Source organism: Leucoraja erinacea, chromosome 26 (assembly GCF_028641065.1).
Source record: "Leucoraja erinacea ecotype New England chromosome 26, Leri_hhj_1, whole genome shotgun sequence".
In the NCBI taxonomy this organism is placed as follows: Eukaryota; Metazoa; Chordata; class Chondrichthyes; order Rajiformes; family Rajidae; genus Leucoraja; species Leucoraja erinaceus.
The window spans coordinates 18,035,417-18,062,342 of NC_073402.1; the positions used below are offsets into that span (position 1 = coordinate 18,035,417).

At 41.0% G+C, this 26,926-nt stretch overlaps 1 protein-coding gene across 1 annotated transcript; it reads right to left on the reverse strand.

Moving 5' to 3' along the window:
• Window positions 1–1,177: 1,177 nt before the first annotated feature.
• LOC129709729 (uncharacterized) lies at window positions 1,178–26,865 on the reverse strand. The gene is made up of 6 exons (XM_055656264.1): window positions 25,945–26,865; window positions 23,803–23,894; window positions 16,313–16,479; window positions 7,615–7,717; window positions 4,169–4,281; window positions 1,178–2,073 (listed from the first exon to the last, which is right to left on the reverse strand). Exons 1-5 carry the CDS (start codon window positions 26,236–26,238, stop codon window positions 4,182–4,184), a joined length of 756 nt encoding a protein of 251 aa, XP_055512239.1. The 5' UTR covers window positions 26,239–26,865; the 3' UTR covers window positions 1,178–2,073; window positions 4,169–4,181.
• Between the last annotated feature and the right edge of the window lie 61 nt (window positions 26,866–26,926).

Genomic DNA, 26,926 nt, shown 5'->3' on the forward strand with positions numbered 1-26,926 from the left:
CATTTCAACAACTACAACTGAAATATAATTTGAAAAATAACCAATATTTTAAATATCTTCAAATTTGTGATTATCTGAAAAAACACACAAAAGACTATCATAATATGCCTTCCGACTTATTGGATGAAGCAATGAAGACCAAGGCGGAATCAGCTAATTTAATATCGTACCTATATAATATCATTTTAAACATAGAAATACCCACAATAGATGGAATTAGAAAAGATTGGGAACAAGAATTAGCTATAAAAATGTCAAAAGAGACCTGGGATAATCATTTACTACAGGTGCATAAATGTTCGATCAACGTACGACATACGCTCATTCAATTTAAAACATTACATAGATTATACTATTCAAAAACTAAATTAAATAAAATCTTCCCTAATGTTTCACCAATCTGTGATAAATGCCTGTGTCAAGAAGCTACCATAGCGCACTCTTTTTGTTTTTTGTATAAAAATCAAAAAATTCTGGTATGAAATATTTGACATTTTTTTCAAAATTGATCAAAAATAAAACTGGTACCAAAACCAGAATGGATTATCTTCGGAATATCGGAAGGTAACCCTGAATTAAACGTGTTTCAGAAGAATTTATTTAATTACGGGCTAATAATGGGAAAAAAGCTTTATACTTAAATTCTGGAAAAATGCGCCGGACACCAACAATAAAAATGTGGATATCAAATATGTTTGAAACATTACATCTGGAAGAGATGAGATTCCTCCTAGCATGCACAGCAGACCAATTCCAAAACACGTGGTCTATGTTTCTGGACCTATTACAAGTATGAGGTGCAATAGTCAGGACCTGGTAACGGGAGGTAAAACAACAAAAAACAGACTTGGTTGGTAGTCCCCTTTCTGCGGAGTTTAATGTTATAATAGAGCGATTGTTTCTATTTTCTCTTTCTTTCTTTTCTAGGGTCTATTTTCTCACTTTACTTCCTTCTCTAACTTCTTTCCTAAGGGGCTTTCTTTTCCCAACACTCTTGCACTTCACGACTCTCTTGCACTTTCTTTACTTTCCTTACTTCTACCTTTTTCTTAAAGCTCAAAAAAAATGAAGCGGTGCAAAAAATGTATTAAGATATATGTGTTATGTAGGATTGTAATTTACCGTACTTCTAATAAAAATAAAATAAAAAAAAAAAAAAAAAAAAAAAAAAAAAAAAAAAAAGATTTTAACAGCAATGGTTTGAATCAAGTTTTCTTGAATTAGACTGGCAAAATAACTCAGTTTAACAACATTTAGAATCTGAGTAAGTTTTCAGTCCACACGACTGAAAAGTAAACGCATATCAACATCAGATAGAATTAGTATGGCTGGACGTCAAAGTGCTACATAATTGTTTATGAATTTGTTTACCCTTAATACCTATTCTATTTACAATAAGGTGACTTAAAGCTAGTGAAGTGTAATATGTGTTCTTTGTTTTTTTTAATGAAACCATTTTGGGTTCTGATTTATAAACTATATAATTTATCAGTTTTCTGCAACTGTAAATACAATTTGGTTTCAATCCTAAAATAGCTACAATTACTAAAGCTTTTGTGCATTTTATTTGTCATGGTACAGAATCAATGCTTAATTTGTTTTAAGTTTCATTGCGGTAGATTATTAGTAAGTCCTTAGTATACTGAATGCCTAACAAACATGTTGCTGTATTCAGTCATTTTCAATAAGTTACTGATATATAAAGGAACTAAGTGACAACATACTATTGCAAAATGTTGTTTTATTTATTTGCTATAATAATGATAAAGGCAATTGAAAACAGAACATTTAATAATTAACCAAATAATAAAAGGTTTACCAAATTCTGGGAACCTCTCTGAATTGTAATAAACCTCCAGAATATGAATACTTAGTTAACTTAGGACAAGATTTAAGAAATCAGTACAATTGTATTGAGAATTGATAATCACAGAATTATTTTTTTTCATACATAGACAATGATCAAACAAATAAGATGCAATAATACATTTATGTTACAGTCTTCTGTTACTTAGGATTTGATTCTTTATGCTTGAACCTATGGCACAGTTCAGTGTATACCGAAGGAGTATCCTGTAGATGAGAATACATTGCCTTAACAGACGAAACATCAATATGTTACTGAGTGGCTGCTCAGTATCTATCCATCCTACTGAGTGGCTGCCTCTGCACATAGCAGTTCTGATGATATTATGACTGCTGTTGATAGGAAAAACACAATCGCCAAAATATTTAAAATGCCCTGTGCATTTTCTAATAGCGCGGTGTCGATTGTTATACTGTAAAGGATTGGAATCCACTTTTGGTTACTTGAACCACCAAACTTCCCACAGTACTCCACTTCTAATTCTTGATGCCACTGAGGACAATGGAACAAGTTATTGAGAGGAAATTACAATGGTGGCTGATTCAAGGCACAGAGACAAATTTGTAGTCCTACATCATTTAACATGATTGGCTCCCTTATTCTTCTTTAACTGCAGATTTTTTTTTAATGAGGACATATAAGTTCATCTTAAAATATGATACCTATTAAAATAAGGGGATTGATCAATACAGTGTAAAACTGAACCATGCAGAATTTAAGGTAAATCTGTTTTGTTGTCAGCATTGTTTGTGGGTACATATCTTAGGAATTTGAGTTTGCGGTTGCATAATGTTTAATCTATTTTTTTCAAACTGATACTGAGGACAAAGTTCTTACATTGTTGACAGAAATTTGTATTGTTCTCGGAGAAATTCTAAAAGAAAGTGGTTTTCTTACAGTACATCTGTTCATTTTCATCGATTGTAACAAATTTATTCTTAAATACTCAAACTGTGGAAAAACTAAAAGTTGTAAACAAAGTTTAATTTTCTAACAAGACATTTGATCTCTAGAGAAATAGCGATTATGTATTTACAAAATACAAAATAAAACATTCTTTGTAGATGGTCATGGGAAACAAATTGATACTGATCTAGAATAAAACACATGAAACTCCAATAGAAAGATTTTGTGCAGATGTTTAGTATAAAATGAGGAGAAAAAGTGATTTGCAAGGAATAAAGTGGCCAGAAGTACGTTCAACGTGGGGTGGAAGGAGGGAAAAATAAAGTGAAACCCAAAAGGATTAAGAAAATGGGATGTGCATGAAAATGCCAGATGATATGAAGCTATCGCAAAATTTAAAGACAAAGAGTTCAGTAAATAATCAAGGATAAAAACTACCATGGGTAATGATAACACAAAACCACAAAATTATCATAAAACCCATTTGGTTCACAATTTCAGAGAAGGAAATCGTATATGGTCTGGCCCGAAGGATGTCTAGACCCACAACAATGTGGTTGAATTGTAAATGGTTTCTGGTGTATACTTGCAAGACACTTAGTTTAACATGCTTTTAAAGATGGCGCATAAATGCAGACCTTCGGCATCAATGCCCATACACTGTAAATACATAAATATTAATTATTTCTAATAGCATTGACAATAATTGTTCAATGCCACTTATTTTGAGAATGCCAATGTGCTGTCTTGCCTTGGATATATTAATGTGTTGGGAAAGATATTCTCGGGAGCATATTGAAAAAAATGTATTCTCCAGGGGCAGGTGGCAGCCAACCAGGAGATGTCGAAAATTATGTTAGAGAGCCAACAAGGAACTATAATATTTATAATATTATATTATAATATTTAACTATATTGTTTAATATACGGAGTTTACCGTTTGTTTTAGTAATGAATTCACTGAGAAGAAAATTAAAAAATAAAATTAATATTACTTGTCTGCTCATATTCTTAAATTACAAAGAAATAAGAATTCTGTTTGTTAAAACAGATTAGAAAATGTGATTTAAAATAAAAGCAAAGGTATATTTCTGTGAAGTTGCTTTAGAAACACAGAAAACATCCTTAAATATTCAGTTCAAGATTATGGTATGAGATGTATTTAGGCAAAGATTGATGCATAAGGAGGATCACCCTCACAAATAATTAAAATAATTTTAGAAAAGTAGAATTCTAATAAAAAGCACCAAATTCTCAAGATCAAGCATGATTTAAAGCGAGGCAACAAAACACACATTAAGCCCTAAATTAACAATGCCTCTATGACAATATTTTGATCTAAGAAATCAAGACAACTAATAAGGATTGATTAAGGAAAATTATAAATGTGATTACCTTCTTGCTGGAGCTAATTTGAATTGGTTGCTTCTTGGATAGATGTATTTTCAGTGAAATCTAGATTCTCTTCTGTTTGTCGTTGATTTCCAATTTTACTTTCTGACCCCTTACTACAAAGTAAGGACAAAACAAGATAAATGATCAAAATTGAAATGTTTTAACCATCAAAAATTATTGTAGATGGTTAAAGAAGTGTAGCATTTCCTGCAGTTGCAAGGGAAAGTACCAGGGAAGCGGGTGGTTTGGGTGGGAAGAGACGAATTGACCAGGGAGTTACCATCTCTGCAGAAAGGGGAGGAGATGGGAAGATGTGGCCAGTAATCGGATCCCGTTGGAGGTGGTGCAAATGTCAGAGGATTATATGTTGTATGCAACGGCTGGTCGGGTGGAAGGTGAGGGCAAGAGGGTCTCTGTCCTTGTTACGAGTAAGGGGATGGGGAGTGAGAGCAGAGCTGTGAGATATAGAGGAGACCCTGGTGAGAGCCTCATCAATAATAGAAGAGGGGACCCCCCATCCCTAAAGAATGAGAACATCTCCGATGCCCTGGTTTGAAACACCTCATCCTGAGTGCAGATGCGGCGTAGACAAAGGAATTGGGAATAGGGGATAGAGTCCTTACAGGAAGCAGGGTGGGAAGAAGTGTAGTCCAATTAGCCATGGGAGTCAGTGGGTTTGTAGTAGATGTTGGTCAGTAGTTACCTGCGATGGAGATGGTGAGATCTAGAGATGGTAGGGAGATGTCGGAAATGGTCCAGGTGAATTTGAGTGCCGGATGGAAGTTAGTGGTGAAATGGATGAAGTCAGTGAGTTCTGCATGGGTGCAGGAGGTAGCGCCAATGCAGTTGTCAATGTAGCGGAGGTAGTGTTCGGGGTTAGGGCTCAATGTAGTGAAGATAGAGTTCAGGGATAGGACCAATCCCTGTCTACTACTACTCTCCTCCGCTTTGCGGAGCTGGTAGACCACAGAACCAACCAATCCCCATCTACTAATACTCTCCTCCGCCTAGCGGAGCTGGTCCCTTACCCTCAACAACTTTTCCTTTGACTTCTCCCATTTCCTCCAAATCCAAGGCAAAGCTATGGCCAGGCGCATGGGCCCCAGCTATGCCTGCCTCTTCGAACAATCCTTGTCGTTTTACCTCCCCCCTCGACTCCATCCATGGACCCAAGCAGTCTTCCCAGGTTCACCTGCACCTCCTCCAACTTCATCTACTGCATCCGATCTTGCAGGTGTCAACTGCTCTACATCGGTGAGCAAGCACAAGCTTGGCGATCGCTTCGCCCAACACCTCCGCTCAGTTTGCAATAACTAACCTGATCTCCCAGTGGCTCAGAACTTCAACTACCCCTCCTATTCCGAATCCACCCTCTCTGTCCTGGGCCTCCTCCATGGCCACAGTGAGGCCCACTGCAAATTGGAGGAACAGCACCTCATATTTCACTTGGGTAGTTTCTCCTGTGTGGTAACTCAAATTTCACTGTACTGGTACCTTAATTGGTACATGTGACAATAAACTGACCTTGAAACCTTGAAACCTTCTTCTGTCTATTGCTCAATTAAGTTGTCAGATCCACCAGGCTTCATACAACCTTCATACATACAGGACATCAAAGGACGAGAAGCCGAAGCCAAGATGCAGAGCGTATACCACGCCGAAAAGCCAAGATACAGGAATGGACATGACGCCGAAAGGACACAAAGCCGAACGGACATGACGCTGAATGGATACGACAGAGATGAACATGAATCTGTGAATTAGAAATATACATACATCCGAGCATATATACATGAATATACAATCTCACAAAACAGAAGTTGGAGTAGGCCATGCAACGGAGACGACGTTGAAAAGCCGCCGAACGGACATGCTGTCGAAAAGCCATGACGCCGAATGGACATGACGCCAAATGGACATAACATCTCCAAGTCACTCCCTAATGGACCAATTGCTGACCTTTGTCGATGACTGACAAGGTGTCGGACCAATACCGTCCCGAGAGACGTACAAGGCACAACATTGTAACTATTTAAAAAACATTTTTATTCATTTTTATTTATTAGAAGCAGTGTACAAAAGTATAAACCGCGGCATATGACATAATACAATTATTGTACAGCTTCAATTTTAATTTTTAGCTAAAAATGAGAAAGAAGAATAGAGGAAAAGCAAGAGAGAGAGAAAGTGAATGTGCAAGAATAGAATCCCTAGACTACCAAATTGGTGTAGCCGAAGAGTGAGTAAGTAAAAGGAATAAGAAAAACATAGAGAAATAAAAAGACAAAAACAGAAAGAAAAACAAAAAGTGACCTGCTTCGTATCTCTCCCCACCCATCATCCATCACCCAACCCGTAATTAGTTTTAATTCCAAAATTGGGTTGCACCATACTATCCTTGTAATGAATCAATGAATGGTGTCCATGTCTTCGAAAATTGCTCTGTTTTTTCTGCTAAGACAAGTCTCATATTTTCAAGATGTAGCGTCTCAGGCATGTTTGTAATCCACATTTTAAGAGTAGGGGCAGATGTATGTTTCCAGAATTTAAGTATTCGTTTTTTCGCCGTTGCAATTTAACTATTTTAAAATGTAACAAGGTATTGTATTGTATTGTATTGTATATCTTTATTGTCATTTCCTGAGTATTCACATACCCAGAGGAAACAAAAAAACATTGCTCAACCAGTGTCCATTCAGTGTGCATTAAAAATAAATAGAAATAAAAATACATATATCATGAACAAATTTAACACTCTACTAAACATTCAACAGGCGTTCCGATCGGCAGCGGCACAACAGTGGCTCTGCTGCAGTGTGTCCAGGTTGGTGGTTGGTGCGCGATACTTTGGCAGGGGGCAAAGTCCGTTTAGTAGTCTTATAGCCTGCGGGAAGAAGCTGAGGAGCATCCTGCTGGTTTTGCAGCTAATGCTCCTGTACCTCAGATGGCAGGATGGAGAATATGTGATGCGATGGGTGGTAGGGGTCTTTGATGATGGAGATGGCTCTGCTGATACATCTCTTCCTGTATATGTCCAGCAGGAAAGGGAGTGGAGCACCAATAATCCTGCTGGCGGTCTTCACAATCCTGTCTAGTTGGTGCGACAATTCTTGCAGCAAGTATAGATTTTTAAAAGGTGTTTCATACATATTTATTATTTCGGCTTCATGTCCGTTTGGCGTCATAGCTTTTCGACTTCATGTCCGTTCGACGTAATTTCCCATTGGCGTTGTGTCTTGTCGGCGTCATGTCTGTTCGGCTTTGTGTCCTTTCGACGTCGTGTGCGTCCGGCATCTCGGCATTTCGAAGTGATGTCTGTTCGGCATCTTGGCTTCGACTTCTTGGCTTCGGCTTCTCCTCCTTTGGCGTCCCGTCCGGGTACCCATACAACAACGTACTTACAAATCTTCATAAATATTTTTAGAACATTAAAATGTAATACATACCTTTTTAAATAATGGTTGACACTTCGTAGCTTTTTTCTCAAAAAAGCTTCTCTAGATTGAATTCTTTGATATTCTTTATTTCCAACCACTCTCTTTTTCAATGCTAGAAATAAGCACACACAGTTTTGAGAAATGTGAATTACATAGAAATTGAAAAAAATAACTAAATGGCACCATGAATCTGTAAATTAGAACTATACATACATCCGAGCATATATGCATGAATATAGAATCTCACAGTTAGTGGCAGTGCCTAACGGCAGCGGCTCGACTACAGTCGTCTGTCTTTTTTAATTTTTGTCTTGTTAAATGTATGTCTTGAGTTAGTTTTTATTATTTTTTTAGCTGTGTATATGTGGGGGGTGGTGGGGGGGCTGTGGGGAAACCGTTTGAATCTCTTCCCTGTGCGGGGACCCGACTATTCCTTGTCGGGTCTCGGATGTCGTTGGGCCTAACATCGTGGAGCCGGAGGCGACCTCCGGCCGGGACTAACCCGAGGGCTCCAGTTGCAGAGCCTGCGGAACAGACATCGCGGAGCTGGCCAACTTCGGAGCGGGAAGAGCTGTGGTGGTGCGCGGCTGCGACCCGACTTTTGGAGTTCAGAGGCACCGGCCGCAGACCCGGTGGACGGGAACATCGGGAGCTCGCAGGTCCCTGGTGGGAGACCGCTTTTCCGAGCTCCGCAACAGCGACTTCTCCCGCTGGAATCGCGGGTTTAAGGACATGGAGCCGGGGCCTAACATCACCCCGCGTGGCTTAAACAGCCTCAGGACTTACCATCGACCGCCGGGGGCTTTAACATCGGAGCCCCAGTTCGCCTCGACACTGCAGTGGGACTGCTGAACCGCGGGAGAAGGAACAAAGGGAAGAGATAAAGACTTTGCCTTCCATCACAGTGAGGATATGTTGGAGACTCACTGTGATGGATGTTTATGTAAAACTGTGTTAAGTGTGGGTCTTGGATTGTGTTGTAATGTTAAACTGTAGAAATGATATTTCGTTCAAACCTAGGTTTGAATGACAATAAATTGCATTCTATTCATTCTATTATATTCTATTCTACAAAGCAGAAGTTGGAGTAGGCCAGGCAACCCTTTGAGCCTGTTCCACCATTCAATTTGATTGTAGCTGACCACTCAAATTCTGAAGAAGGGTTTCGGCCCGAAACGTTGCGTATTTCCTTCGCTCCATAGATGCTGCTGCACCCGCTGAGTTTCTCCAGCTTTCTTGTGTAACCTTCGATTCTCCAGCATCTGCAGTTCCCTCTTAAACACTCAAATTCAGTAGTTTGTTCCTGCTTTACTTCCATATCACTTGATATATTTAGCCCTCAGACCAATATCTAACTCCTTGAATATATCTTTTGATTTGGTTTCAATTGCATCCTGTGGCAGAGAAATCCACAGGTTTACTAACTAATCTATAGGTGGAGATATTATTCCTCATCTCAATCCTACATAGTTTATTGTTTATCCTTAGACTGTTACTCTTCTGCAACCATATGATAAATGGTATGCGTGTGTGTTTTTTTTGCCTGTATATTGAAAATGGATAACAGTGTTTTGTTAGTATTTCATAAAACATATTGCTTGCTAAAACAATTTGCTAAAATTTGTTAGTCCTGGACTGACCCATGAAAATGGTAATAAAAATGGTAATTGAAAAGCAAAAGCTACAGGTACTGGAAACTTAAAATAAAAATAAGTTCCTAGCAATAATCAGCTGGTCAGGCAGCAATGGTTCAGAGAGAAACAGAATTCACAGGTCAGCTTGATGACCTATCATCAGAATTACTCAGATGAAAGGTCATCAACCTGAAATGTCAATCCCGTTTCTCCAGAGATGCTGCCTAATGTTCTGACTATTTGCAATGTTTTCTGTTTTTAATAAGATTAATAAAACATCTTGTAACTCAAAAAAGTAAATTCAACTAATTTGATCCATAATAGACAAATATTGATTATATGAACCCATGCAAAAAGTTCAAGACAAATCTGGGACCTCTGAGCTGTTATAGCAATTCTAGGGACTTAAAATGAAATGTGTTGGAAGTAATGGAAATTCACTGATTTGTTCGATAACAATTACTACATTAGTTATTTTCGAAAATGCATTTATCATATTAAACCTAATTAAAATAACGTTTAAAATGCTACCTCAAATGTTGTAGCATGTTTATATGATACGACATTGCTTTCAAACCGAAAACTACAATAGATATGCAGTATTAAAAATTAAAGCTTCAACGTCCTTTCTTTATTTGTTCATTGGATATGGGCGCAGACAATGCTACTATATATTGTTTATCCTAATCACCCTGATCTAAAATGGCAGTTAAGAATTCACCACAATTAAGTCCGTGGGCCCAAGGGGCCTACCGTGCACCCCCTCTATGATCCTACTTCTTGGGTGTAATTTTGTTCATTGGTATCTCTTCTGTCGGAAAAATTATGTTCCCAAGAAAAAAAACTCATTTGGACTATGTTCTTTTAACCTTTATTTCAAATATATGTCAAAATTGTGTTTTTTCACACTTTGCCCTCTTTCTTGGGGTATGTGAATTTGGTACTTGCAATTGAGTCTTTCTTAGTAAAGATACATAAAAAATCCACTAAATTAGGACTATATCATCTTCAACTCCATGAAAATCACCAAGCTCTGCCAGAGGTTTCACAGTTTGATTGGCTTGAGTTTGCCGATTCCTTTGAATGCACTTGTTGAGTCACAGCCTGAGAACGCATGTAGTTCAAGTAATGCTGAGCAGTATTCTGAGTAGGACTGCTTTGCAAAATGGGTGACATCTATTAGCCTTTGCCTTTTGCCTCTCCCTGTGTCAAAGAACACAGTGGTGTCTTGAATGCTGTTTGCATAGTGAAGCAATATGAAAAAGATATCGCTATCTGGGCTTTTGACTTGTACGTGGTCATATCCTTGCTCTTTGCCATAGTTGCAGTATAGGATGACTCGCGAGTCTGTTTCTTCTTGGTTTGACATCAGGGATTGAATCTCAAACTGCAGTGTCTCTTTCCCATTTTGAGAAGTAAGAAGCGTGGCCTCTCCTTCCTTAATGAAGATCACCTTCCTTCCATGTAGCCCTGTCATGTTCACTCCACACATCAAGAAGAAGTTCAATGAGCTGTTTCTTGGTCTCATCATTGATCAAGTACTGCTTCCAATCTCTTGGTTTTTTTGGTCTTTCCTCCTTTGATTATTCTCTTCTCCGCACACCCACGCCGTGTCCGTTCACTTGACGTCACTGAATCTGGTTTGTACATATCGGTACTGAAGACTACATAATTAGATGACAATGCATTGAAGATTTTGATGCCAATCTCTTTGAAGTTTGCAGGAATCTCTTTGAGATAGTAGAATGCAGCATTGCCATCTTCCACTATCAATGTCTTGTTACTGGCAGGAAGTTATGAGTTGTCTACATCTTTCAATAGGTAGTGTAGGCCCTTGGATTTATTAGTCTTTGCAAAGAAGTTGTCTGGAGTATGGTGCAGGGGTCAGAGAGTACTTCATAATCTCCTGTAGATTGAGTTGACTGCCAGAACTTTGTGCTTTGACCATCAGTTGAAAAGCAATATCTCCTTGTTGCTTGTACTCTATAACCTTTCGTTCAGATGTTTTCTTCACTCTTTTCTTTGTTTCTGCCATGGTTTTGAGTTTCAGGTTCTTGATGGTTTCGGAGAATGCTGTCTTTTTCTCAAGTCACTTACTGATGATCTTCTCTTTCTGTTCTTTCCCTGTGGTAATTATGTGTGGGGGGGTGACATGACCCCACACCTTTATGACATCTTTCTCAACTTCAACCGGAACACATGCACCAGAAGAGAGTACATACAACCCAGTCTTGTCATCTACGTCAAAAGGATTCAGGGAGCTCTTTACGGCTTCAATGGCTTTCTTTACACATGCATCACTTTTCCTTATCTCAGTTGGTTGTTGATCTCTGCGTTTGCTTCCGCGATTGGTATCAGAAGTCATATCTGCAAGGCTGAGAGTTGCAGAGAGAAAGTGTACCCTTTCTGTTGAAGTTCAAACCCATCTCTGATAAGCTCTGATTCTCCAAGATGCCAGAGAGTCCAACACCACTACCACCATCTCGAGATTTGCCATGCTTCATGAACGTCTCCTCAATCGTTTTGTCAACAGCACATCGGTTTCCTGGTATGAACGACCTAGCGACATTGATGACACCTCTTTCGAGGAAAGCCAGGGCACCGGGATGTGATTCTTCGATGCTTGCCAAGAACATAGCAAGGTAGGTCAGATAGCGGGAGTAATTGTGACCACCAAAAGTGAAGAAGAGATCGGGCATAAGAAACAGACAGTGCAAGTACAACGGAAAGTTGTTCTCTTTCACAGTCCTAATCAATGAGAGAGCAATCCACACAGAATCCATGTGTGACAACCAAAATTCATGTATGACAACCAGTCTTCCCGAGAGATCCTTTTCGAACATCATCTTTGAAGCTCTCATACGACTCCATCAATGTGTTGAGATCTGCATTTGCCATGACTTCAGCAAGTGCCTGCTTTGTTGGCGATCAGACTAGCTCTTGAAAGATGCCCTTTGTTTCCTCTGGTATACCGGACAGCACTGCATCTTTTCCAGCCATAGACAGGAATTCATCAAGAAGGAGCCTCTCCAAGCACTCCACCATCATCTTGTGGCAGTGCAGACTTCTGTCGTAGTTCTTTCTTGTCATAACACCTTTCATAAGTCCGGATCCTTCCATTTTCTTTCCAAGCATCATGGAGTATGCACAAATGACATGAAATGTGCCAATCAACACAATGTGTTTCTTGTACTTTGCAGGATGACTCCACACGAGATATGCCTTCATGCAGACACCCAAGTCGAATGTTGTAATGACATATTCTTCGCCAACCTCATGACTTGCTTCTTCAGAAGCTCATAAACACTCTTGAACTGTACTAAATTCTGTGATGGGATGATTGATCACAGGATAGTAGTCAATTGTGGTCACATTTGAAGGCACCTCACCTGTTGCTGAGACAAATCCAGCCCAAGCTGGAAGGTCTTGATCTTTCTCACTACTCGCTTTCCAGGAAAGCATCCATGCCAGATCTTATCTTATACACTGTTTGAATGCTTCATCCCCATCATCACGCTTCCAGTGCTGCACACAAAACTCTGGATTTACTTTCCGGTTGAAGTCCAAATTCGTTTTTTTTCTTGGGAACATCATTTTTCTCACAGAAGAGATACCAATGAACAAAATGACACCCAAGAAGTAGGATCATAGTGGGGCTGCATGGTAGGGCCCTCTGGCCGAAGGACTAGAGGAGGAGGAGCCATCTTGGGGAACGGCTGCTAACCAGCAGCCGTCCGTTTAATCCATTTTTTTTCCAGTTTTTAGTAAGTCTTGTTTTTCGTTTGTAGGAGAAATGGACTTCTTAATGTGGGGGGAAGGAGGTAATCTTACTTCTAGGTCCATACCTGGTCGGTGAGGCAGCTTTTTCTCCGGGCTGCCCGTCGACCCGTCCTCATGGCCTACCAGCGGGCTTGGAGCGCCGTTTCCTGGCGGGGACCGCCCAGCACCTCGGCTTCGTTGGCGGCACAGCGCTGGAGCGCTATCGTGGTGCGGAGCGGGCGATGCCTTGCCTGGGTCGCCACGCTGGATTGACGCGCTGGAGCTCCGGTGAGATGTGACCGCCGATATCAACACCTCCGGGCTGCGGGTCTGCGGAGCGGAGCGGGCGGCGCTGTCTTTAACATCGGGAGCCTGGGAACTCCAACCCGGTGTGTCCCTGTCGGCTTCGGAAGCTGACAATCCCCTTGCTAGGAAGTGGCCGTTCCAGGTGGCCCAGCCACTGTGAGGACTCTCCCGATGCCGGGGCAACTCCACCCAGCCAGAACGGCCAGGAACATCGGGCCTCCGTAGAGGCAATAGCAGTGGCCTCAAATAGGCCTGACTTCTGGGAGAACTGGGGTTGGGGATTGGACTTAGTGCCTTCCCCCACAGTGGTAACAACTGTGGGGGGTGATTTTTCTGTGTGTAGTTACTATGTTAGTCTGTCCAAGATGGCTATCGGAAGAGAGAGTGGACGCTGGCGCGCTTTAGCTGCCGCTGCTCTCTCTTCACATTGTGTTTTTTGATTTTTTTTTGATTTTGGAGTCTTTGGAGCGATTTCTATCTTTAATTTGTATATTGATGATGTCCTTATTATTTATTTTTCTCCGACAATGCTTTTTTTTCTTTTCTTTTTTTTTCTCTTCCGTTAATCTTTGTAAGGTGTCCTTGAGATTTGAAAGGCGCCCGAAAATAAAATTTATTATTATTATTATTAAATGCTGTATCTGGGGTGACATACTGGATAGGCTAAATGAAATTAACAAAATGCAGATGCTGGAAATTTGTAATAAAAACAGCAAATACTGAAAAGGTTCAGCAGATCAGACAGGATCTGTGGAAAGGGAAACCAGACACCTTTTATCTGAACTAGAAAATAGATTCAAAAATGTAAACTTAAATTGCACACGTTGTTTCTCTTTTCACCGATGCTGTCTGCACTGATGCTGCTTTGTTTATTACACATAGACTGGATTGCATGAATAATTTCCTCACTTGAAAGATACTGATTAATCAGCTGTTTTCTCAGGATAATCCAATAGTTTTGTTATTAACTAGACCAAGGGGGGCCCGTTGGGAACTGTCCCCCAATACGCGGGGGGTGGCAGCGTCACACGGGAGGGTTGGTCCCTGAACGCAATATTCCACCTCTCAACCATAGCCCACAACTGAGCAGGCGCGGCTGATGGGTTCCCATTGTGACAAGACCCACCTTACACACACACTACCCCCCTCCCCACTAACTAACCACCCCCCACACACTAACCACCCCCCCACACACTAACCCCGCCACACACCAACAACCTCCCCCCATACCAACAATCCCCCCCCATACATCAACATCCCCCCACACACTAACCCCTCCCACATACTAACCCCCTCCACACACACTAACATCTCCCACACACACTAAACACACACTAACCCCCCGTCTCTCTGCCTCTCTGTCAGTCTCTCATCTGCCCATCACCCGCTCCCCCCTCCCCACCACAGTCACACACTCCCCCGCCACACACCTGCCCTCTCTCACTCACCTGTCACACAACCCCCCCAGCATACACTCCCCCCTCCCATAAAACCCTCCCCCGTCACACAATCCCACGTCACACAATCCCCCCGTCACACACCCCCCCCCCCCCCCGTCACACACCACTCCCCCCCCCACGTCACACACTCCCCCCCCTGGTCACACTCCCCCCCCTCCCCTGGTTACACTCGCCCCCCCCCATCACACACTCCCCCCCCCATCACACCCCCCTCCCCCCCCTGTCACTCTCTCCCCCCCCCCCCCACACTCTTCCCCTCCCCATCACACTCACTCCCCCCCCATCACTCACTCCCCCCCCCGTCACTCACTCCCCCCCGTCACACACTCCCCCCCCCCGTCACACACTCCCCCCCGTCACACACACACCCCCCCATCACATACTCCCCCCCCCCGTCACTCACTCCCCCCCCCCGTCACTCACTCCCCCCGTCACACACTCCCCCCCGTCACACACACCCCCCCCCCATCACATACTCCCCCCCGCACCCCCCCCCGTCACACACTTCCCCCCCCGTCACACACTTCCCCCCCCCCCTCACACACTCCGTCAACTCTCATAGCTTCCGTACAGGAGCAGAGATCACATTGTGATGTCATTTTTGTTTTTTGGAATTTTCATGGCAGCTTGTGTAAATGAGATCCATTGTGATTGGATGACTGTGAGATGGCAGTGTGACATCATCACTGGAAGCTGCTGGAAGAGCCTCCCTGTCAAAGGCAGTTATTCTTTTCGTCAGCGTCAGCGCTCGCCACAGAGACAGGCAACCCCCGGAGCCAATCACCCCCCGCAAGGAAAATTATGGAATATACAGCCTCTTCAGATATTCGTGCGGGGGCAGCAACCTCACACACTCCATATTCACGTGGAACATGGTCTATGAGGCCCCCAAATCAAGATCCCTTTGAAGCAGACAGGCATGAGGCTCATGCCAAATGGCACTTGTTGCCCCACCCCCCTCTGACAAGGCCTGCCTTTGGCATCCTCTCCTTCAGCAGCTGTTACCATTGGCAACGTTCCATTGTAATGTCATTGTGTCAGTGGGCAGCTTGATAGTCCATTGTGACAGGTGCACTGTGAGTGGCATTGTGACGTCATCATTTGAAGCTGCTGGAAAACGGTTCGTGCGACGAGCGGTTTTTGGCTTTTTTTTAAACATTAATTGCGAAGAACTTTCGAAATCTGAAGTGAACCTGATGAGGTCATGGAGGGGAAAAATGTGAGTAAGAATATGTAACAGTTTAGGCGTTAGCGCGTAGCTTTTTGAGGAAGATACAATGAATACATACAGACAGACACACACACAATCAGACTTTTATAGGTATAGAGATAGATGTTACTGAGTTCATTTTTGCTGCAGCCCCTGCCCCAAATTCTAGATTTGTTTAAATCCACAAATTAAAATTTCACAGCTGCCATGAAATGTTTTGAACTTTTATCTCTGGATCAATGGCTCTGAATGGTAACCTTGTGATTTATCAATTAGAGCACCATGCTTTAATTCCTTATCATTTACAGCTTTAAGTACAACACAAAAATGTATAGAACCTTTGTTGTGATGTTGTTCACACAATCTCTGCACTTTTTCCAGCAGTTGGTCCATGGCTATCTGTAAGTCCTCATCAATGATTTCTTGCGCAGATTGTAATGTTCCCATTTCATTTTGCAATAGCAAGAGATCTTTCTCCAACACAGTTAGTTTCTTATTCTTTGTCCTTAAATTAAAAAATAGGTATTTTCTACTCTGTATTTACAATATTTATTTGGATATCATTCTGTACTTATGAGAGTCAGCATAAAGATTTAATAGCCAAGTTTAATATACCCAATTCAAATTTATTCAAAAGGACATCACAATGGTGCAACCCCCTCCTCCTCCCACCACCTTACTTCTGATATTAATTGTTGATCGAGAGGACATCCAGTGGCTGGGCTTACTTGCAATTATATTTTTTAGTTAATACACAATTATAAATTCAAACTGGCAGTACAAATGACAAAATCAGATTACAATAATCAAATGAGTTATATCCATTGGAAGTACAAGAATTATGGTAAATTCACTTCTGGATACACGGAATCCCCCATAAATACACTCTTACAGTCATTTTTAACATCCCAGGTCTGTTGAATAAAATTCTGTTTCGTGCTTCTGTATTCAACGTTATAAGTTTCATTTTTCACAAAAAAACCATACATGATATAGTTTCAAATTACATTCACAGGGTGCATCAGGAATGCAATTAGGTGCCAAGGAAAGGAAGGATCAAAGATAAATTATGACATCACACGACATATAATAAGACTGAATACCACATATTAAGTTGCACGGCAACCACGATATAAAAGTTTCCTGAGAAGACAAGAAAGGGAGCAGTAGCAGAATTCGTAGGCCAATTGGCTTCTCAAGTATGCCCAACCTTTTAATATGATCATGGCAGATCTGCCTCATGTTCAATGCCTCCTCTATGTCAGTTTCTCCAATTTTCAAAAGTTTACTATACCTACCTCAGCTGTAACTATCTCTCATAATCTCGCCTCAACACTTGGGGAGAGAATTCTGCAGTTTCTCTGCGAAAAGATATCAGATTTAAATAACCTCTCTTTTCTTGAAACAATACCTCCTCTTTTGTTACTATCCCAACATCTACTCTGTTATGTTCACTTAGGATCTTATTTTTTCTACAATATTGTAAGGGGACCAAAACGGTATGCAGTACTCCAGACACTGCCTAATCAATATTCTTTACATTACCTCACTCCAATCCCTTTGCAACAAAGGCCAATATACCCATGGGTTTATAACTACTTGCTACACCTGCTGATCACTTTTTGGGATTCATGCACATACAAATTGAGATACCTCTGTACCCCAATCGTCTGCAATCTCTCTTCATTTAGATTAGTCTGCCTTTTAATTCCTCTTATGGAAGTAATTGACACTTTCCCACATTAAAAGCAGTTTTCATCCACTCATTAAGCCTTTCTACAAATCCAACTATCCTCAAAACAAAATATTTTCAAATCTTTGGCAAACTTTGATACCTTACACTACATCCCCTCCTCCAGGCCATTAACATAGATAATTGAGGTCTAAGAACTAATATTTGGGTACGCCGCTCAGTACATCCTTCCAGTCTGAAACTTTTATTTCTGTAGCAGCAGATTTTCATATATTTCGAGAAATTAACTCCCTAACCGCTAATGGATGAGCATGGTTAAGGGGGGTGTCTTCGAAACGCATGTGAGCTCACCCACAGAGACCTTCAGAGGATCTTCACAGATATGGCTTAAAAACACAGTCTTTTGATGAATAAATGCTTCATTGTTGATAGAAAACAGTAAGATACATCCAAATTTCTTCCAACATTTCTACAATCTTCATCGAACTCCAGCTTATTACTTCATACATTAGAAAACTCCTCGTGTCTCCATTACACTTCGCATGATCTCCTTTATGGCTCGCATGGTCGAAGGGTTAACCCTCTCCCTACTCATTCCAAACTGCGCTAAAAAAAACTAAACTTCTGCGCAAGCATCTTAGCTCCAAACACGCCCAAAAACACGTCATAAATCCCACCCACAATGTAACGGGCTGTCTAAAATTTAAAGGCTCATGCCATCATCAATGACATGCAAAACAGGCCAAATGGTCACTACAATTCCATAAATTAGTATGTCTGGATAATCCAGACCAATAAATGCAAACACACCTACCCAAAAAAGGCCCCACAGTGGTACAGTTAGTAGAGCTGGTGCTCGCAGTGTCATACACCCGAGTTCGATCCTGACCTCGGATGCTATCTGTGTGGAATTTGCCCGGTGACTACATGGGTTTCCTCTGGCTGCTTCGCTTTCCTCCCACATCCCAGAGACATGCGAGCTTGTAGGTTAATTGGCAACTGTAAATTACCCCGAACGTGTAAAGAGTAGATGAGGAAGTGGAATAACATGGAACTAGTGCGAATGGGTAATCAATGGTCAGGATGGTCTCAGAGGGCCTAAGGGCCTGTTTCCATGCTGTATCTTAAAACAATTCAGTGAGCTATTACTTTGTGCTCCATTCTTTTGCTCAACACCTTCTCAAAGGCTTTCTGGAAATCCAAATATATTATATCTGTAGATTACCTTTTTCTTGTACTTGTTACTTCCTTGTTGAACTCCAGCAAATTTATCAAATGTGGTGTACCTTGCATAAAATGTTGACTTGGTTTGATTGTGTTTTCTATGTAACTCGCTATATCTTCATATAAACTCCAGAATCTTTCCCACAACAGTTAGTAAGCTAACTGACTTATATTTTCCCACCGTGTCTCCTTCCCTAAGGGAGGCCAATTGTTCCTGGTGACTAGTCTGTATTTAGTACCATTAGTTTTTCCAATAGTTTGTCCTTGTAATTGCTTACAAGTTATTCCACGCGAAACATGACTCATTACATTTGCTATTTGCAGTTCTCTACTGTAAAGACTATTCCAAAATATTGGTTTAAATAATCTATAATTTCCTCGTTTCCCGTTAATAATTCCTCAGAATCTTTCTCTGCGCCTTTTACTCTTTTGCTAAGCTCATCCTTTTTTAAAAATAAATGTCCATGGAAGCTCATGGTACTTGTTAGGTTTTCCATTTTTCTCATATAATCAATTTTGTCTCTTATTAACCTTTTAACTTTCTCCCAGCTGGCTTTTGAAACGTTCCCATTTTTCTGGTCATTCAATAGTTTTTGCCACTTTGTGTGATATTGTAATCGATATAATCTTTCCCTGGATCCCTTTTGTCAACCACAGATGATTCCACTTTCTCACTGAATCTCTCTAACTGGGATATATATTTTTGTTGTGAAATAAATATAATTGTTCATCTATTGACCTTTCCTTCAGCTCATTTCCCCTGTTCACTCTAGACAACTTTACCTTCATACATTTGCATTTCAAGTTAAGATCATTGGTTTTGAACACAGGGTGTTCACCTTCAAACTGTATCTGGAATTCTATCACGTTAAAATCATTGCACCTTTGACAATCTCAACTGTAAGATGTCTTATGAATTCCATCTTATTATGCATGGCCAAATCTAAAATTGCCTTATCCAGTATAGGTTTTGTAACATATTGCTCTAAGAAACAACCACTGATGTATTCTTCCATGAAACCCTTGCCAGTTTGATTAGTTCTCCCCGCACCCTGTGCCATGGTGCTCTTCCTTCCTGCAGTTCTACCCCTGCCCAAATAGGAAGCATCATCAGCGTACCTGTTATACAAAAGTAAGACACAAAATGCTGGAGTATCTGAAAATGCGGCTCGGCAGCATCTCTGGAAAGAAGGAATGGGTGACGTTTTGGGTCGTGACCCTTCAGTCTGAGTTAATTCAGCATTTTGTGTCTAACTTCCATTTAAACCAGCATCTTTTTTTTAAAAAAATTAATATTTTTATTAGAAACAAACATAGTTACATATTATAGTAAAAAAAACTTTTCATATACATCAATCATACATTATTAAAATTTTCAATTGTCGATTAATTCTGCTTTAGTGTTTTTTATGTAGATAGAAAGAGAGAGAAAGAGGAAAAAAAGTATTACAAATATCAAAAAAGAAAAAAGGTGGAATTAATTACTTATAATACGTCATTGGAGATAAGTTTGTAGATTTAAACCAGCATCTGCAGTTCTTTCCTATACAAAGGTGAGAGCTGAGTTCCCCAGACCTACCACCTGGATTCCTCGACATGACTCTTTTGCAGTCACACCATCCTATCCCTGACTACTGATCAAATCTGGAGAACTAATCAAAATGATATGATTGCCTCCTGTAACACAGTGTCCAGGTAACAGTTCCCTTCCTGATTTGTCAATTCTAGCTTGAGCTCACTTGCCCTGAGGCAAAGTTCCTTGAGCTACCAACACATGCTGCATGAATCGTCACTGTGACCCACTATATTGTTCACCAGTTCCTGCAGCTACGACACATCACCAGCCTGGCTATCTCAGTTGTATTTACTTTAAAAGATTTATTTCAATTGTTTTAAATGTGCATTTTTTAGCTATACTAATTGTAGATTGGTTAGTGCATGTGCACCAATCAGAGTAATGTACTAACACTAGCTCCACCTTACTGTACACTTTATATTAACACTCACTGCCCATATTACGTAGTTACACCGGTGGTAGAGATGAACTAACAACGTGTTGTACTGCACCACTATGACTGATGATTAAAGCTGACTTTAAACACCAATCTGTGTCTGTACAGTTCTCTACATGGTGTCAGACTAGCTGGAAATTATCCATTGCTTCTGTCTATCGGGTTTTATTTGCATTTTATTAGTCTTGATCTTTTACTCCGATGGCTCACTCGTGCCACAAGCCAACGCAGCTCATCTTTGATGCAGACATAGGCGAGCGATAGACGCTCATGAAATTGACTATGAGCACTACATCAATATCGTCCATCGCAACAATCCTGATGAAGTCAAGGCATCGCTCAACCTAGCTGAATCAGAGGCTATGATTCGCGCACAAACCTTTGACTTTGCGCCAGCTGTACTCGACGGGAACGGCCAGGTGATGGTCCCAGCTGAGATGATGCGCAACCCTAACGTGCTGCTAGGTAAATTCCGTGAGCTATGTGACCTGCCATCGAATCACATTCTGGAGAGAGCAAAGCCAAATTGTTAAAAAAATGGGCAAAGATATGCTCATCGCTGACATTCTCTCTCTCGAGCGCCACGGGTGTCCTGTGAACAACATCCTTTTGAGTGCGACGAGCTTGCTGTGCTTAAAGTCGACTTCGTTCCCACGGAACGACTGCTTCGCCTTGCGGAACACACAGCTGCTGACAGAACGCTACAGCTGCTCTCCTCCATTATCAAGAGGGTTGGCCTCAAAACAATCCAACACACCACTAGATATACAGCCATTCTTCTTAGTTCGCGATGAACTGGTGATACAAGACAGGATCATTGTCAAGGGTCACAAAGTTGTGATTCCCTCATCCCTGCAAGATGAATACTACAAAGATGTCCACAGCGGCCACCCAGGTACTGAGGCTACGCTTGCCCGTGCACAAAGCATGTTTTATTGGCCAGGAATGACCAAACACATACGTGAAAAAACGGCATCCTGCTCCACTTGCAACAGCTTGGCACCCCACCAACAGAAACAGCCTCTCCTGCAACAACCCGCTCCAGAACTACCTTGGACATCCGTCGTTGCTGATATTTTTTAATGGCATGGTAAACACTGTCTAGTTCTGGTCGATTCCTATTCCAATTGGTTTGAACTTGATCTGCTGCCTACCATTACGTCTGAGATGGTCATACAAAAGCTTCAGAGACATTTATCTGTACACGGCGTACCAGTTCAACTGCAAACTGACAACGGGAGACAGTTCGCCAGCCAGGCATTTAAAAACTTTGCCAAACGTTGGAACTTTCAACACGTTATCAGCAGCCCCGAATACCCTCAATCCAACTCCTCGCTGAGTGTGCTGTTAGGAGCGCAAAGCAGTTAATGGAACGTTCGCATCTTGCCAATTCCAACGTCTACCTGGATCTGTTAAACCTGAGAAACATTTCCAGGGATGGTGTTCTAGGCTCTCCCGCCCAGCGGCTGATGTCTCGCACGACACGGCCCCAACTCCCCGTCGCCCAGCAACAGCTGAAGCCACAGGTGCTCAAACCAGCTGCGGTCCAGAAGCGCATTCAGGAGAAACACGATTTCCGGAAGCGCTCCTATGACAAGTCTAGCAGACCACTTAAACCGTTACTGCAAGGTCAAGTGGTTCGCCTGCAGATTGCAGTTGGACATACCTGACTGGGTTTCGTTGAGGGGCCAGTGAAGGAACCTCGTTCCTACCTTGTCAACATCGATGGTGTTCTGTATCGGCGCAGCCGTCAACATCTTCTGCCTGTGAACGGACTGCAACCATCTCCTCCCGGTCCCTAAGCACTGCCGTTGGTTTTCAAGACACATACTGCTGTTGTCCGTCCCAGACCCCCTGACCCCAGCATGTATTCCCAGCATCGTTCGGTTCCCTCATACCCGCGTCGTTCGGTTCCCTCATCCTCCAGTGCCCCTAATCCTGCATGCTCGCCCCGCAGCTCCTCTCCAAGCTCCCCGGCTGCGTTCTCCTTCTTCACCACCCAGCCCTACTAACTTTTCCGGAAGGGTTTGTCTGTACGCGCTCGGGTCGGGTTAGCAGACCGCCCGACAGGTACGGTGAGTATGTTTAACCACATGTGTTCTAGCAACTGCTCAACAACTCTTTTCTCTATGGGGAAGGATGTAGCACCAATCAGAGTAATGTACTAACACTAGCTCCACCTTACTGTACACTTTACATGAACACTTACTGCCCATATTAGGTAGTTACACTGGTGGTAGAGATGAACTAACAACGTATTGTACTGCACCACTATGACTGATGATTAAAGCTGACTTTGAACACCAGACTGTACAGTTCTCTACACTAATATTCCCCGTTTTAAATTTCTTAAGTGGATTTAAATATTATAAGTGTGCACTCCCTTGCTGCATAATACCCCTGATTTTTTTATTACTTGGCCAATCAAAAAAGGTTGGGGAAAAACACCCACCTACGATGATGTTACATTTCAATACTGACAATCAAGAACAAACTAGGCATGTTTGTGTCTACCTACATTTCTTATACTAGACTCTGCTATTTTCCTACTTCCCACTGATTTAGTTCTTTACCCTGTCTCAGGCATCCCACTACTTTTCTACTCACCTATAATTTGGTTCATTATGCTAAAATGATTGACTATTTCCTTGAACTATAGGAGGAGCCCATTCAGCCTATCGAGTATAGAAGAGGTCTCAGGAAAATCCCTTCAATCACAATCTCCAACTTATTGCCCTTGTGATGTTTATAAAACTGTGCCCTGTAAACAGTATGCTTCCTTCCAGGAGAATGAAACTGAATTAAGTTTTTTTAAGCCACAGCCAGGAGGGTATAACATGAAGAAAGAAAAATCAATGAAATGATGCTCCTTATCATAATTTTTTGAATCAGAACTTACTGTTCTTTTGGTTGTAGGGGAATAGTCTTGGATTTTTCTTCGTTCTTTTCTGGAATCCCATTAATTAAAGTTATGCAATCACCGAGCATCTCCTATGCAAGTGAACAAAAACATTCCCCATAATCATTAATAACCATGTTCTTTAGAGAAAAAACAAATTAATTAAAAAATAATTTTTGATTATATTGAGTTAAATTTAAAACATGCTCTTTAAGGCATGCTTTGCCATTCAATTAATTCATGGTTGATCTCCATCTTATTGTCATTATTCCCACACTTTATCCCAAACAATACTCTATCTCTGTGTCTGTATTTCTCCAACATCAACATTTTTTGGAAGAGATAGTTCTAAATTAATCACTTATTATATGAAAATTTACTTTCTAATTTCAATCCTTGCTTCATTCTTAAATATACCTGCGTGTTATTTTAAGCTAATTATTTTTCCCTCTGTTCATCTACCCTATCAAATATTGAAGATATTGAATTTCTTACAAGTAAAGCCATGTTTATGAACTCAAAACTAAGTTTTCATTTTGGTGAATTTGCAATGCATTAGTTAAAGGATAATATTTCCAAGTCAAGTGAAATATCCTGGAATATTCTGGATTTCTGTAATATTCTGGACAATATTACGGCATATGACAGATGAGTGCAACCCTGGGATTTCTCAGCTTTAGCTGAATCCACTGAATCTCAATGGAATTTACAGCTCATTCCTACTTATGGTGTATGCTCAACCAATTAATTGTTATTCATATTGAATATCACCTAAAAGAACACCAAAGTAGCAATGGAACAGAATATGAACATCATACATCAACAGCACAACAAATACGTCTAGAAGGACTCGAGGCAGTTAAAAAGCCTGAGAAAAATAACTTAATCTTTACAATCTATTCATATTAATTATTAGTTCACAGCTGTATCACTGGCATTGATCATCATAGTTATTATGATTAAGTTCTAACTCCTTAATAAGAACAGCCTCCAGAGCTGTTCACAATAAGAACAGCCTCCAGTGTCACAAACAGCGTTTTTATACTAAGAATGAATCTAAAACCTCTCAACAGGCCATCTATGGATTATTGTGGGTCATCCATAGCAGTATCACATTCTGTAACCTGTAGTTTATTCTTCACTCCTTCACTCTTACAGTACCTCATCCATGGCTAATACTAATACAAACATATCTGCCAGGGCCCTGGTAAAATGCATTTCGTTGTCTAATGCATTTCGTTGTCTCTGTACTGTACACTGACAATGACAATAAATTGAAAATTGAATCATTTCATTTATTTCCTGGTTTTCCACTAGAATACACTTGGTCAGGCCCCAGGATTTAACCACCCATATGCAGTTTAACGGGGATATTTTCTTCTGAAAAGTGTATATGTTTTAAGTAATCACTACTCTCCTGTGGCTCCACAAATAGATGACCACATTGATCCTTCAGTGGCCCTCTTCTCTCCTGAGTTCTCCTTTTGCTGTTAATATATTTATAGAATCTCTCAGGATTCTCCTTTGCCTTATTTGTAAAAGCCATCTCGTTTCCTTTTTGCCCACCTGATCACCCTCTCAAATGTACTACACCGTTAATACCCCTCGAGGAATTAATGATCTCAGCTGTCTGCACCAGATAAGTCTCCTTTTTCCCAGCCTCCTTTTTCCTAACTATAACCTCAATATCCCTCATCAATATCCCTCTCTAATCCTGCCAGATTTGCCCTTCATTCTAACAGTAATATGCTGGCCCTAAACTCTTCCTATCTAACTTTTAAAAGCGTCCCACTTGCTAGACATCCCTTCATCCGCAAACAGTCTCTCTCAAACAACCTTTACAAGTTCCGGTCCATCAAAAGAGGCCCAATTTAAGACTTTGACTCATGGAACAATCCTACCTTTTTTCCATAACTATGTAAAAACTAATAGAATTATACTCACTGATCCCAAAGTGCTCTTGCACCCGCACTTCAATCACTTATCCTGCCTTATTTTACATAGGTCCAATGTTGCTCCCTCTCAGGTAGGGCCACATTGTTTGAAAAAACTTTCCTGGACACCTTTATCAAATCCCCCTATCCAAGCCTGAGCACCATGGCAGGCCTAGTCAATATTTGTTTGTTTGTTTTCAAATTGTACCTTAATTCTCAACACAGATTCTGAAAGTCTTGCTTTCTTATTGGCCTCGTTATCTCTTGGTGACATTGTTTCCTCTGTCCATTGCTTTTCCTTTCCAGGGTATCGTACCTCCAATGGTGCACAGTGTTTGAATATGAAATCTGGAAACTTTTCCTGGTCCAGAAAGTGATGCCATTTCTTTTCTGCTTGCAGTATAATATTGATTCGCTGCATAAGGACATTGGCATCCAAATTCTCATGAATTCTAAATACAACCAAAAGATAGATGAAGCCATCTGCCAAATGATTTGTCATGGAATCTGCCGTAATGGCAGTTTCAGGCTTGGATGGAGACAGTCTTGTTCTTTATTTTCTTATGTCTCACATTTTGGTTCATATACTTATATGGATGTCAATCAATATCATAAAAATATTTCCATCCCTTTAAGCCTTAAGTTTGTATTTAAAAAAACAGAAATATTTAATGTCAATTGATAGTTTGCAGCCTCGTGCTCTACTGCAGGAGGTGCCCCCGGGGAACAACGATGACGGGCGAAGAGAGGGACCTGGTTTCCAAAGAATGAGATGGCTGGAGGCCTGCAATAATCTGGGACTTGCCTGGAACAGGAACAATACCTGAAAGTGGAGTGAGGACTTTGAAAATGGCGCCAAAACATGGCGCCTCGTGCATGCGGGCTCAGTAGACTATATCTGTACACTTGCTGATTGAGGTTTGGGAGTATGGCAATGTTCCACTGGATTGTTTGTAAGAAAAATAATTTCACTCTGGTGGCCCTTACACGTAGCAGGACAAGGAGATAAGGCGGTTTAAAAAGCCTATTGATTGCTTTTCTATATCAGCTGAGGCCAAAGAATAAGAGCAGAATGGTTATGCTACAATTTCATGCAAGACTTGTTAGATCACAGGTTGAATATTGAGTACAATTCTGGTCACCAAATCATGGCAAAGATGTGATTGCTTTGTAGAAGGTGCAGTGGAAAT